The following is a 12,874-nucleotide window of genomic DNA, read 5'->3' on the forward strand; positions in this document are numbered from 1 at the left end:
GCCAAAAGCCAAGCAAACCTTGCATTAGTTTGCATATTTACAGTGGATACATGCTGGCACTACCATTGATTGATCGTTGAACGTCATGTTTTGGAAAACATTTTCTACCGATAAGCTCTTGTTCAGAATAAAAACTCAACAAGGACCTATGGTCACGCGAGAAGCCGTACCAATTATGGCGGTTAGTCCTACCTGTTCGTGGATTTCTGTGAAAACTGTAGGATAGAGTTCCGGTGGTGACATGTAGCACAAAGATAAATAACGGGCGGCCCATTTAGGATAGCGACGTTTGAAATCTGCTTCTAATTGGTAACGAGATGGCAAGGTACTTGAGGTTACCACGATCGTACTCTCGCAAAGCCGGCGTATTGTTTGGAACCAGACGGAGCGGGAAGAAAGTGAATTTTGTACTTCCGGATCACAGTAACACAAGAGAGAAAAATATGGATTCTTGGTTACGCAGGATCAGCTTTGTTTTCTCACCCTCGCCTCCTTCTGCTTCATAAAGAGGCATGGTGGATCAGGATTCGTCCGTCTCTCACTTTTTTCTTCCTCTACTTCTCTTTCTTTCTCCTTCCAGCTCTTCCTGGCTACTTTTCCACGCATATATCGCATAGACGAGAAGGAAAAACCTGTATGGAACGCATCAAGGATTTCGTTAGCCACAAGCTCGCATCTGCTGGTCAGCCTCGAGTGTATAGACAAGATGATCTCGTTGTTCAAGAAGAGAAGGCTTCGTACTCTCCCTGGGCAGTCAAAACCGGCCGGGTCGGTCTGATGGTCTGGAACAAATACCTGTGGGGTCCATGCGCATACGTTTGGCGGTTCCTAGCTCGATGGACCAATTTGACATTTTGGATTTTTGTGGGTATTTTCGTTGGTATCATGATTGGATACTTCCAACCAGGGTTTGCGCAAGAAATCGAGCCTTTGGGCACGGCTTTCATCCGTATGATCAAGATAATTGTTGTGCCATTGATCTTCTCCACCTTGGTGCTTGGTATCGCTGGTCACAGTGAAGAAATCTCTACCGTCGGCAAGCTCGCCATTAAAACTATCATTGTAAGTTATTTTTTTGGGCCGAAAGTTTTTCCATAATAGGATATATGTTGCTAAGCAAACACCATCACCGTTTTATTACAGTACTTTGAAATTGTGACAACTTTCGCGTTGGCAGTTGGTCTCATCATGGGCAATCTGATTAAGCCTGGATTCGGCGTTACCTTGCCAACCGGCGTTGAGCAAAACAAAGATGCAAGTGATCTTGCCAGCAAGAGTGGCGAAATTACCTGGTAGTAAGTATCAGAACATGATGTTGGTAGTTTTGCTAGGTAGCTAAGTTTTACGGATGGCTAGCGGGGAACTTTTCATGATCATTCCCGAGAACTTCTTTGTAGCAGCAAATGAGGATCAAGTCCTTGGTATCGTGTTCTGCGCAGCCATGTTTGCATGCGCAGCCATCAAAGCAGATAAAAAGTCTCGTGACACCATGCTCATGATTTGCGATGGACTTTCCCAAGTCATCTTCAAGATGGTTGGCTTAATTATGAACTGTAAGGAATATATACATGGTATCGTACTGGAATTAGCCACTCACGTGTCCCTGCTTGTATGCAGATGCACCCATTGGCATTTGCGCGTCGCTGGCAGCTACTGTAGGCACAAACGGCATTGAAGTCCTTAGCAACCTTGGCAAGCTCATTGGTGCCCTGTATGCATCCTTGATTATCTTTGTTTTGGTTATCTTGGTTCCCATCATGCTTATTTGCCGAATCCCGGTGTTTGGCTTCTTCAAAGCAATCGGTCAACCATGGTTGATCGCCTTTAGCACTTCTTCCAGTGAATCAGCCTTGCCAAAAGCAATGGAACGCATGCGAGAGTTTGGATGCCCCAACTCGCTCGTCTCATTCGTTATACCAACGTAAGTAATTCTTACGTCTCAGTGAAAAGAGTATATCACTAAGAATTCGTCCACAGTGGCTACTCCTTTAACCTTGATGGCACAACTCTGCATCTAGCGCTGGCTAGTTTGTTCTGTGCTCAAGCAGGAGGACTCAATCTTTCTGTAGGCACACAGCTCTCAATTATGGGAACGCTTATGCTTTCATCTAAAGGTGTGGCTGCGGTGCCTCGTGCCTCGCTCATTGTGCTGGCCGGTACCGTTGCACAGGTAAGATTTCCCCGTCAGCTACTGCGTGAAAATCACGAATTGTTTTGCTAATTCGAGATGCATAGTATGGATTGCCTATCGCTGCAGTTACCGTGATCATGGGAGTGGATGCTATCATGGATATGGGCCGAACTTCCATCAACGTCACTGGCAATTGCTTGGCCTGCTGCATCATGGCACGACTGGAAGGATCGTTCCGTGGCAAAGAATGGAAAGTAGAAGAAGAGGAACGTCGTCGAAAGGCGTACCAGGAACAAAATCGTACACAAGACGACGCTTCCTTTGACATGTCCAGCGTAAACGGTCGACAGCAACTGCCTGATGAACAAGTGCCAGAGATCCTTGTCCATGAAAGCAAATCATCGACCAAAAGCCTAGATATCGAACGTCGCTAACCACTCAAATATGCATTTCATACTATTCTTCCATATAATATTCCTTCTTTGCTGGTCAAGATGTATTACTACCTCCATTTGTACAAACTGACAGATAGCTTTTTCATGTCTTATTACGGATCGCAATCCCCTCTGGTATCAGGAGTTAAATCCTCCAAATGTATAAATGTATCCATGATATTATTAATATACGTAGAGGAGCTGTAGTTGCTTACAGGAAGAATAAACTTTCAAAACTCTCATCTAAACATCAAGACTATTTAGCCTACACTGTCCCAAATTGAGAAATGATCAGCTGCCAGAAATGAAGGACACGCGGTGGAATGTGTATTATTTCACGTTACATTTGCCACGTGGATAACTTGGAAGTTGAGAAGGGTATACAATGTACATGTAAGGGTTTGATAGAATTATGTATGTACAGCTAAAGAATATGCAAGAATGGGGTATGGCAGTAATGGTGCGATCAGGGAAGTGGCGGTGGAGAATGCTGTCGCGGTCTATTGTCTCGATTTATGATGGCAACAAGAACGCTAATATCGTCTGCTTTTCCACCCTACACTGACGATCAGATTTTGCCGAAATCGACCACGTTTAAACCGAACACTTGCCTGATAGTACAGCCCTTCGTGCATTGCTCTAACTTGAAACGGGGAAGACGGGTTGGCCGGGTCCTCGCTTACTTCTTTTGCACGGCGAGCCAGTGCATCCGATATCAGCTGTGGAACGGAGGCCACAGATGATGGGTCGTCTTGGGGTGTCACGCGATTATTTTGCAAACATTGCTGCACCTCCTCCAGGATTTCGTCGTCGTAAAGATTATCAAACAATCCGTCCGTCGCCAAAACCACAATATCGCCTTCCTCAATTTTAACTGTAAATTGCTACAGAGAAAATGGTTAAAGATTAGACAGATTTGTTGAGACGATATATGCATATGCCTTGTACCTGAGCATCTCCAGGAGAATCAAAGGATGCCGTCCCTAGCTGATATGGAAAATTGAATGAATGCTGCTGCTCCTCAGATCGGAAGATATAGTCATCTTTGCGGATAACTGAGATTCCACAATCGCCGAGGTTTGCGATCTTTAATTCATCCTGACACAGCATGACAATACAAGCCGTTGTAGAACCAACGATGTCCTAACAAATTTCAGAGATTCAGTTATTGCCCGTTTTCTTGAATCGCCTCCAACACTCGTACCTCATTTTGGGCATCCAGTGTCGTCAAATGATATGCGTTCTCAAGAACCATGACTGGATCTGGCTGGTCTTGCTGTACGTGAGATGGTCGCTTATTATTATCGATGCGGTCCAGCTCCAATTGTGCATAATGCATCAGTTTACGTGAGTAGAGTGCAGGGTTTGCACCTGTTACAAGCTAGTTGAAGCTTAAACGAAGCATTGCTCGTGTGTATGTGTATTTGTATACATACCCGTGTGAGAACGCCAGCCTCCTACGCCGTCTGCAACGCCCAAAGCGTCGTATCGTTGGAAATAGGCGTCGTCTCCGACTTGCACGCTCGTGTAAATAGCGTCCTCTTGCGGGGTTGTCATTGATTCCTTGCCGCTCTTTGGAAACCCTGAAGCACCATGCTGGAACATGTAGTACTGCGGCGTGGAGCCCAATGAGGGATCAAAAAAGTCAATGACGTTCAAGTTGGACCGTGCGGCCGACTGGGAGATCGCGGCTGCGGAACGGCGACCGACGGCAGAGGTGTAAAGCGCAGAATATGACTGTTTGAAAAGAGCATTCCTTGTGCTTTGTGCCGATCGACAAAATACAGCAAAGCGGAAAAGCATGAGGTAGATGGAGCTGCTTGGAAGAGGGGCAAAAGAGAAGAAAAAGGGGCGGCGGCAAGGCGACGGGAAAGTGATGGGAAGTCTGAAATTGTGATGTGCGTATATCCACCGCGGTGGCAATACCGCATATAGCAGCCAGCCGGAACCATCCATTCGTGGACTATGCGCCTACGAGAACGTGGTACCAATCGATACTTGTTTCCTGTATGCTCGATCAGCAGATGGATAACATACAGTACTGTCTGCATGACAGCCATGTCTTTTAGATTGGACTTTTGACCGACTCTTGCCCGTGAATGGAAACAGTTTAATCATTGTAGAAACCATCGGCGTCTGCATATTACCTACACTGCAGCCGTTCAAGACTTTTCGTGGTCAATGTAGTTATTTCTATTCATTTCGTTAATAGCGTGCTATCAAAGTTTACTCAGCAAATCAGTCGATCCCATCCCGGATATTCACATTGCAGACCTCCTTTTACCCGCATTTCTATTTAAATCTCATGCGAGCATTTGCTTCGCGCAGCAATGAAATTCGTGTCCCAAGCTGTTGGCTGTCAAGGAGCAATGCCTGCCTGGAAAGAACCTTTCAATGTTTTGATAACTGCTGAGTCAGGCACCGTTATCAAGTTAATAAACGCGGTGAGTATCCGAGGACCTGCAGGCAATTCTGCAGGTATGTCGTAATCGCGTTTGTCCCAAAGAATATAAACAGAGTCGCTGCTCCGCGAGCGAATATCAAGAATATTAGGAGAAAGAAATATTGCAGTATGTAGGATATTCACAGTAGACGTTTATTCTTAGAACTCCATAGCGTTCTGTGCTTCATCTGCAATGGGCAAAATTTAGTTTGCAATGTTTTGGCAAAAATGTCAAAAATATCGTTACTTGCCTCTTTTCTCTCTTTGAGTTTCGAGTAAAAGCCTATTTACAAACTTTTCAAATACTTCGACGAACGACTTCAAGGAAGTCTTTTTATAGTCTGGATTATAGAAAAAATTAGCTACATTTCACCATACTGAAACTATGATCCCGTGATTCGTACCTGGAATCCTCCTGTCGCTTTCTGTGCGGTTTTTCTCATAGTTTTCCAGTTCTTTGGAAAGCTGAGATAACGTCGGGACTGCTAAAGGATCAAAACTCTCGCAAGAGTCAGCTTGGATCGGTACACATACTCGCTCTAAATGAGCGATATCTAGGTTAGAAGTGTGATAGTAATCAGATCGTGGCACCTACTTACGAGTCTTTGGATGTACACAGAATGGGCTTTTAAGCAAATGGTTGATTTGGATCGAAACTTTGTCGTCGAGACGTGGGTAGCTATATTGGAGAACTAGATCACGTAGCAATCTTTCAGTTTCCTTTTGTTAAAATGAGTCAATATGTATGTCCTTTCGCTGTGCTATCAGATATCTGGAGTGTACATACTGTCTTTTTTGTTTTGCTGTCAGACTTCTTAAGTTCTGATTTTATGTCATTCCACTTTTGTTCCGCCGGTCGTGATGGATCTTTACTCCACATCGAGTCTAGCTCTTCTCTGATAGCTAAGATACAAAGGTCGGACATAGTTAGAGTCGCGCTGTGTAGAAGACAGACGCATTCTCTTACTTGGGTTGGGCAGGAAAGCCAGTACTTTCTTCCAGCTTTCTGGAGTATCCAGAATGCCTTGTGCTTCGAGTAGTAATGGGGAGAAGTACGGCCGAACAATATCCAGAGACCGTTTCAGGGAAGGATGTATGTAATTTGGAAGGTTAACTTTTCGTGCAACCTCTGAACCTCCCTACTCTCTGTCAGTATCCATATCCCGCTTGAACTTATAGGAAGGACAAGAGAAGGTTACCTTGATGACTTCCAAATATTGCACTATTGCTTTCCGTGATTCATTGTCGAGTTTTCTTGCTCTTTCGTCACAAACCCAACAGTGTACACCACGACGACCAGAATATACCCAAAGTAAATGCTCAAAACCAAAATCCTCTTTTACAGTTTTGTTAGTGAACAGCCGCTGACGTTCTGTTCATATACAGACATACCTCGCAAGGCAGCATCAATGACCTTGATAGAAATCGTCATAAATTGCCAGCATTTGTGGCAAATATCACCGCCACTGGTATAATATTGTTACGCTTCTTTGGTATATAATAGCCTCTTTTTCTCCGTCCTTACCTGCAGCAAGTTCGAATTTCATCATAATCTGTCATATCAATATCGAACACTAATTCTTTCTCTTTCGGCCGAAATGCTTTTTCATTTACGGTATTCTTATCCTTAGGCTGGTATGGAACAACATTGAGAATGTTTTACAGCTAGGACCGCAATTTCACAGACGTACCCGCACAGAGTAAACGGCGCCGATATCAATCTTTACTGGTTGCATACGCTGGATCTCTTTTTTTAAGCCATTCATATCCGAAAAGGAGTTGTATCGAAGGTATGCCTCCGAAGCAAGCGTAAAACTGAACTCGCGATGCGTGAAATTGTTGTTCGGTACTAGAGGGAAGAGCAGTATATTAATTTGATCCATTGTACACAAAGTAGCTTATTTCTCAATTGGCATACCGGTATCATAGTTCAGCCATTGGAAATATGTTTTGTATGGGAAGAATCGGTCGTAAAAGAGTCGAAGCAAAAAAACAGGATCCTCTTCTGCTGATACAACGCTGTTGCTCAAATCAGAAAAGCCGCTATAGCCAGAACTACATATCATTGAACGTTACTTGAAAGGTGCAACCCAGTTCATTTGTGGTCTCTCGGGTGTCTGCAAGTGGACATTTGCCATGCTTTCATCGACTTGTTGCATGCCATACTCATCGTCGTCAGAGAAGAAGCCGGCTCCAATGTCCTTCAACTCTTCCTCGGCTAAGACTACAAAGCGGCTTAATAGGTCCAGTTTCTCTTTTTGTCTGCCTTTGATCCAATGTCTTACGCTGTGCATCGATCGGCTTTGCGTCTGTGTCCATTGTCATTTTTCAGGGCGCGAAAAAAGTGCAAAGTGGGAAGGTAACAAGAAATTCGCGGCAAAGCGCGCGCGTCGCACGCGTCGTCTCCGAGTGTTTCACTCCAACCCAAAATGGATTTGGGACTACAACGCATACGTAGCCTGCTGCAAGCACTTGGAAATCCTGAGGAAGGTCTCAATGTCATTCACGTTGCAGGAACCAACGGCAAAGGTTCGGTGTGTGCCTACATTGCCTCAACTTTGCGTGCATCTGGATTGACGGTTGGACGGTTCAACTCGCCTCATCTTTTGGAACCTAGCGATAGCGTCAACGTTAACGGCAGCCCTGTCTCTTCCAGCACGTTTGAGAAAGCTTCCGATTACATTTCGAAAGTAAACGATGAAAACAAGTTGCAGGCAAGTCCCTTCGAGCAACTCGTAGCCACAGCGCTGTATATTTTTAAGGAGATGGCCCTGGAGTGGGTAGTCATTGAAGTCGGCCTTGGCGGTGAACTCGATGCAACAAACGTATTTGCGAATCCAAAAATGACGATTATAAGCGCTATTGGATGGGATCATGCGCAGATTCTCGGTGGTTCACTAACGGCAATCGCAAAGGCAAAAGCGGGCATCATGAAAGCAAATTGCCCGGTTGTCATAGCACCGCAGGACGACGACGTTGCACTGAATACGCTGATTTCATGCGCCAAAGATATCCAATCACCTTACATCGTTGCAAAACCAGCAGAGTGGATCAGCGGTGACCGCGACTGCAACGTCGACTTTACGACAGACGATGGCTGGCACATACAAACCACCTACAAGGTGCCGTTGCTCGGTGATTATCAGCTCTCCAATTCCGCTACAGCTGCCGTTGCATTGCTGTGGTTACGGCGTCTAAATGCTGTATCTTTTGACGATGATACCCTACATCGCGGATTCGCAGAGACTCGGTGGCCGGGACGACTTGACTATGTTCAGAATTCGACATTGGATGGTACAACCTTGCCCCCAATTTTAGTTGACGGTGCTCACAACCCACCGGCCACAATGGCGCTAAAACGATACGTTGACAGTACATCTGCCAGTAGAGTTATATGGATTATCGGTGTGACTACCGGCAAGGATATCAATGAAATGATGTCTATGCTCGTACGGCAAGAAGATTCTGTACTCGCGGTACCATTCAGCCAACCGGAAGGAATGCCTTGGATCCGGTGTGTCGAGCCCAAAGTTATCGTGCAACACGCTCCTACTGACGACGCCCGAGCATTTGATACATTAAAAGACGCTCTACAAAGCATATCTATAATGAATGCAAGTCTGGATGACAAAACCCTGGTGTGTCTTTGTGGATCATTGTACTTGGTGGCCGATTTTTATAGGCTTGTTTCTCCTTCGACGCATCCATAGACTCATAATTGTAATATATTGTACGACTGTGCTTTACTCTAATATATTGTTGCAATACTGTAACAATATCGAGCTAAGAATATGGATTGCTTTTTCAGCGACTGACTGATGAGACGCTTAGGCCACAGGCACGTGACACGGTGTCGCGTGTTTCAGAGGCGGGGTAGTTAATGCTGCGGTGTTCCTGATCTTTGTGTGTTCTCTTTATTCCTCCTGTACATACTTATGGAAGATAAAAAATATGCCAGCAAGTATTGTTGAAGTAAGAGGATCGTGAAGCAATCTAATTGTACTCCTTTCCAGATGTTCGCAGACGATTAGAACAGGAAAGGCGTACGACTGCATTGCAACGCAGACGCATTGCAGGTGAGCGTTCCGTCTAGATCTGCGACGCGATCTGTGGTCTTGACGCAATTGCAGATCTCGAAAAGCTTGTGAAGTTGCAAGAAACACATATACAAACCTACAAACTTTATGATCAAAAGAAGGACGAACTGATCGCAGAATGTAAAGCCCAATTGCAAACAAAGGATCGAGAGATCTCTCGACTGCGAGGCCTGCAAGTATTTTCTTTTGTATGGCAATAGAAAACGCTGGGAATAGCAACTTACCAGTAACATAGTTTGGAAGCATTGAGCGTCGCTGCACAGGATGGCAGCAAATCTCAAGGAAGTCAAGACATCTGCCAACGCAACAGCCAGGAGGTTGGAAATGATGTAGAAGACGATGATGATGATAAGACTATCGATGAATTTGGATCATCACCATTCCGTCCTACTTTCCACGAGTCTCCCACCGCCTCTCGACTGCGCCGGTCCATTTCGTTCACAGATACCCATTACGATGCATCGTCTCCTGCCCTAAACAATCGTTTCCCTGTATCACCGTAAGTGCAGCGAAGACAACCATGAAATATCGTCAATGCTTATGTGACGTACAGAATCCGAACGAGCGATTTGTTGCTTCACGACGTCGGTAACCTAAGATCGCCGTAAGTACTGCATGTTTCCGCAAAATATAAAGCGCGTTTTTTCATACTTGTTCTATAGACTTCGACATTGTTCATCATCGACCAGGGAACGTGCACAAACCGAAAAACCTCGACAGTAAGTACCAGCAGGTTCGTGCAGCAGAATATAGCAGAAAAAATATAAATTCGAATGAAAACCACAGGGCATTGTCGGAATCCGGGGAACAGCCGTTTGTAGACGTTGCTCGCAGAAAGTCCGAGCGCGACCAATTGCCTGCCGATGCCTGCAGAATCTGTGCGCCGGTAACTCAATACAATGCTGTTCTCTAATCTGGAACATATTTCCTAAAATCGATCTTTTCTAGTTCTACTTGGCTACTGGAAACGTGACAGGACCGGATGGAAGAATATTGACCCCATATGACAGAATACAAATGACATGCAGACATCGTCAGAGGTTCAAACGTCCATCTACTCCACCAGGTTACTGGGACCTGGATTTCATTTCTACCCAACAAATCGAAGAAGCTGCACGCCGTCGCGGAGAACGAGCAAAGAAGGAGGATGTGCTACCTAAATAAAAGCAATTATAACAGTTACCCGTTACCCAGCATTGTTAGAATGATTGTATGCATATATAATTGGATGTAGCCCTGGTGACCTCTTCTAGAACGGGGAAACTTTAACCCCTGATATCGGGCGGATTCAAGTGACGTTGTTCCACAAAACTCTCTGTCGCTCCACCTGTGGACGGCATCAAAAGCGGACGCATTTGCACCTTTTTCCGGTTCTTGCAACCGCTGTTCCTATGAAACAAAGCGAAGCTGGTCGTGGCAACCAGGCGAAAAAGCGTGTGCGAGCAACGCAAGCTTGTGTTCCTTGTAGGAAAAAGAAGGTACAGGTTTTGTCCTTATTGCTCCACGCGAGACTGACAGCAAAGGGGTTGGGGGTGGCGGTTTGTTGCTGCTTTAGATCAAGTGCGACGGTACCAAACCAGAATGTCTACATTGTGCCGAAGCCAACATTCGCTGCGAGTACTCGGAATGCCGAAAGCGCGGACCACGCAAAGGCTACGTTCAACTGCTGGAGGAAAGGCTTGCTCAGCTGGAACGTCGTTTGACAGCGGAAAATGGTGTTGACAAAAAAGGTTTTTTTTTTTTCTTTCTTTTCTACCAAACTTGAGACGGATCCGCTAACCAAATTATTCGCAGACTGCGATAAGCGAGATTCGCTTTACGTCGATTTGCCAAAAGATATCGTTATGCACCTTGTCGATCTATTTTTTGAGCATTTGAATTCAGTCTTTCCAATTGTGCACCGTGCAACATTGAAGCAAGCCATTGAAGATGGAACAGTATCTAAACCCCTTCTCTGGAGTGTCTTGGCGATCGGTGCAAGGTAGGCGACTGCAGCAGGGAGAACAGGAAACTCTCAAGACTAACCTGCTCGATAGGTTCTCCGACCATCCCATGATAAAGACAGATCCGCCCTACTGGGCTGGAGAAGGATTCGCGAATAGAGCAACTGCGCTGATTGATGCAAGCCTTCTGGAACCCAGTATACCCAACTTGCAATTTTGGGGGATAATGGCTTGTGTTGAGTACGGCCGTGCTTCAGGATCCAGGTTGGTCTGCGATATGATTTATAATTATCGAAAGATTCCTAAACAAATAGCTGGTAGAGCATGGATTTATGGTGGCATTGCAGCTCGAATTTGCCAGGATCTCGGTCTTAACAAAGAAGAGACTTTGCGATTGCCTATTCACCGAAAAGACGACTCTGTCGATACGGTAGCGATGGCGCTACGCCGGCGTATCTTTTGGAGTTGTATATGCATAGACAAGTAAGATTACTTTTCCGAATAAGAAACTTGAACGTATATAAACCATATATCTAGATTTACTAGCGCTGGAACGAGCAGACCGCAATATTTTGACGTAAATGATTACGATGCCATGACGCCAAATATTACCGAAAGCATGTTGTTACGCGATATATTCCAATGCACAACTTTAGACGGCCGTGAGATACAGAACGATTCATTGATGGATATTGCACGATATTACATTCGACTCACCATGATTTTTGGCGAAACCAACAAATACATGTCACGCGCAAAAAGCGATTCTGTGTCAGTCAGCTGGCCACCCATTCCCGAGTTCTCAACTCTAGATAAAAAGCTTAGGATGTGGAGAGAGAACTTGCCAGAAAGTTTTCAATTCAATGAAACCAACTTTGAGAAGCACAAAAAGTCTGGAAGCCGGAATTACATCACGATGTGGCTCTCAGCGCACGCAGTTTGGTGCACCACCATGATGGTGCTACATCGTGGAAGCCTTGCATACAGCGATTTGTCAGCAACCGAACTACCGTTAGACGTATATCACCGAATACAAGCAAGCATTGAAACATGCAAAATGAGCGTAAAGGAGGCGCTTGTTATTTTCCAGAGCATGAAGGATATCTGCGGTTGCGACGTCCTACCATACATGGGCTACAGTGCTTATATCTTTGCAACTGTCCTAATGACTTCGACTTTCTCCAAGGATCCAGAATCTGCAAGGAAAAGTAACCGTGGATTGACGGTCCTCTACGAAATGATCGAGTCATTAAAACCCTACTGGCCTCTTTGCGAACGCCTGGCAACAACGACTAAAGATCTATTAAGTGCGCATACAAAGTTATATGCTGAGCAACTGCAGCCGCCGCAATCATATTACACTTCTGCTCCTCCTCCACCTCCTCCTCTTGCTGCTCCTGAGCCAAGGCTCCAGCCGTCGCAATCGATAGCAACCACATCCAACACTTCATCGTCTGCATCTTCATCACCAAGCGATCGCTATTTTGTCCCTACTTCTTCCAATACACCATATGCATACCAGCCATCCATTGTCGTACCGAATACTCCTTCAACATTTTTATCACATACCTCACAACAGCCTACCTTAGCATATCTCGCAGAGACGTTACCAGTTAGCAACGGAAGCGGCGAAATCGACTTTAACAGTTCGCAGTTCTTATACGATAGCGCCCTTTTTGGTCAGATCATGTTTGACGGATATCGACAGATGCAACTGCAGCCGGATGTAGCGCCACCTGCAGCCTCAACATCATCACCGACGGGCGGCTCTCGGGCAGATACTTCATCCTTTTATTCTGCTTTGAAGCCGTTGTGGGATCAATAAT

At 45.3% G+C, this 12,874-nt stretch overlaps 5 protein-coding genes across 5 annotated transcripts; 3 read left to right on the forward strand and 2 right to left on the reverse strand.

Moving 5' to 3' along the window:
- Positions 1–636: 636 nt before the first annotated feature.
- Positions 637–2,565, forward strand: VTP01DRAFT_282 (uncharacterized protein; the record flags this gene model as incomplete). The annotated part of the gene is made up of 6 exons (XM_069381323.1): positions 637–1,062; positions 1,144–1,295; positions 1,357–1,553; positions 1,618–1,921; positions 1,978–2,170; positions 2,236–2,565. The coding sequence occupies 6 exons, from the start codon at positions 637–639 to the stop codon at positions 2,563–2,565; spliced, it is 1,602 nt and encodes a 533-aa protein (XP_069244702.1).
- A 466-nt stretch (positions 2,566–3,031) lies between these two features.
- VTP01DRAFT_283 (uncharacterized protein) lies at positions 3,032–4,368 on the reverse strand (the record flags this gene model as incomplete). The annotated part of the gene is made up of 5 exons (XM_069381334.1): positions 3,032–3,121; positions 3,177–3,449; positions 3,514–3,708; positions 3,770–3,936; positions 4,002–4,368. 5 exons carry the CDS (start codon positions 4,366–4,368, stop codon positions 3,032–3,034), a joined length of 1,092 nt encoding a protein of 363 aa, XP_069244703.1.
- Positions 4,369–5,167: 799 nt separating this feature from the next.
- On the reverse strand, positions 5,168–7,333 carry VTP01DRAFT_284 (uncharacterized protein; the record flags this gene model as incomplete). The annotated part of the gene is made up of 13 exons (XM_069381345.1): positions 5,168–5,196; positions 5,260–5,349; positions 5,413–5,547; positions 5,608–5,728; positions 5,796–5,911; positions 5,976–6,147; positions 6,208–6,344; positions 6,401–6,474; positions 6,534–6,640; positions 6,700–6,857; positions 6,927–7,027; positions 7,085–7,232; positions 7,294–7,333. The coding sequence occupies 13 exons, from the start codon at positions 7,331–7,333 to the stop codon at positions 5,168–5,170; spliced, it is 1,428 nt and encodes a 475-aa protein (XP_069244704.1).
- Positions 7,334–7,437: 104 nt separating this feature from the next.
- Positions 7,438–10,269, forward strand: VTP01DRAFT_285 (uncharacterized protein; the record flags this gene model as incomplete). Its single annotated transcript, XM_069381356.1, has 8 exons — positions 7,438–8,650; positions 9,022–9,084; positions 9,139–9,277; positions 9,341–9,604; positions 9,659–9,709; positions 9,768–9,824; positions 9,892–9,991; positions 10,054–10,269. 8 exons carry the CDS (start codon positions 7,438–7,440, stop codon positions 10,267–10,269), a joined length of 2,103 nt encoding a protein of 700 aa, XP_069244705.1.
- A 227-nt stretch (positions 10,270–10,496) lies between these two features.
- Positions 10,497–12,873, forward strand: VTP01DRAFT_286 (uncharacterized protein; the record flags this gene model as incomplete). Its single annotated transcript, XM_069381367.1, has 6 exons — positions 10,497–10,583; positions 10,661–10,835; positions 10,900–11,086; positions 11,142–11,312; positions 11,370–11,531; positions 11,586–12,873. 6 exons carry the CDS (start codon positions 10,497–10,499, stop codon positions 12,871–12,873), a joined length of 2,070 nt encoding a protein of 689 aa, XP_069244706.1.
- Between the last annotated feature and the right edge of the window lies 1 nt (position 12,874).

This window comes from Rhizomucor pusillus, assembly GCF_041956525.1.
Source record: "Rhizomucor pusillus strain CBS 183.67 unplaced genomic scaffold VTP01scaffold_1, whole genome shotgun sequence".
Classification (NCBI taxonomy): Eukaryota; Fungi; Mucoromycota; class Mucoromycetes; order Mucorales; family Lichtheimiaceae; genus Rhizomucor; species Rhizomucor pusillus.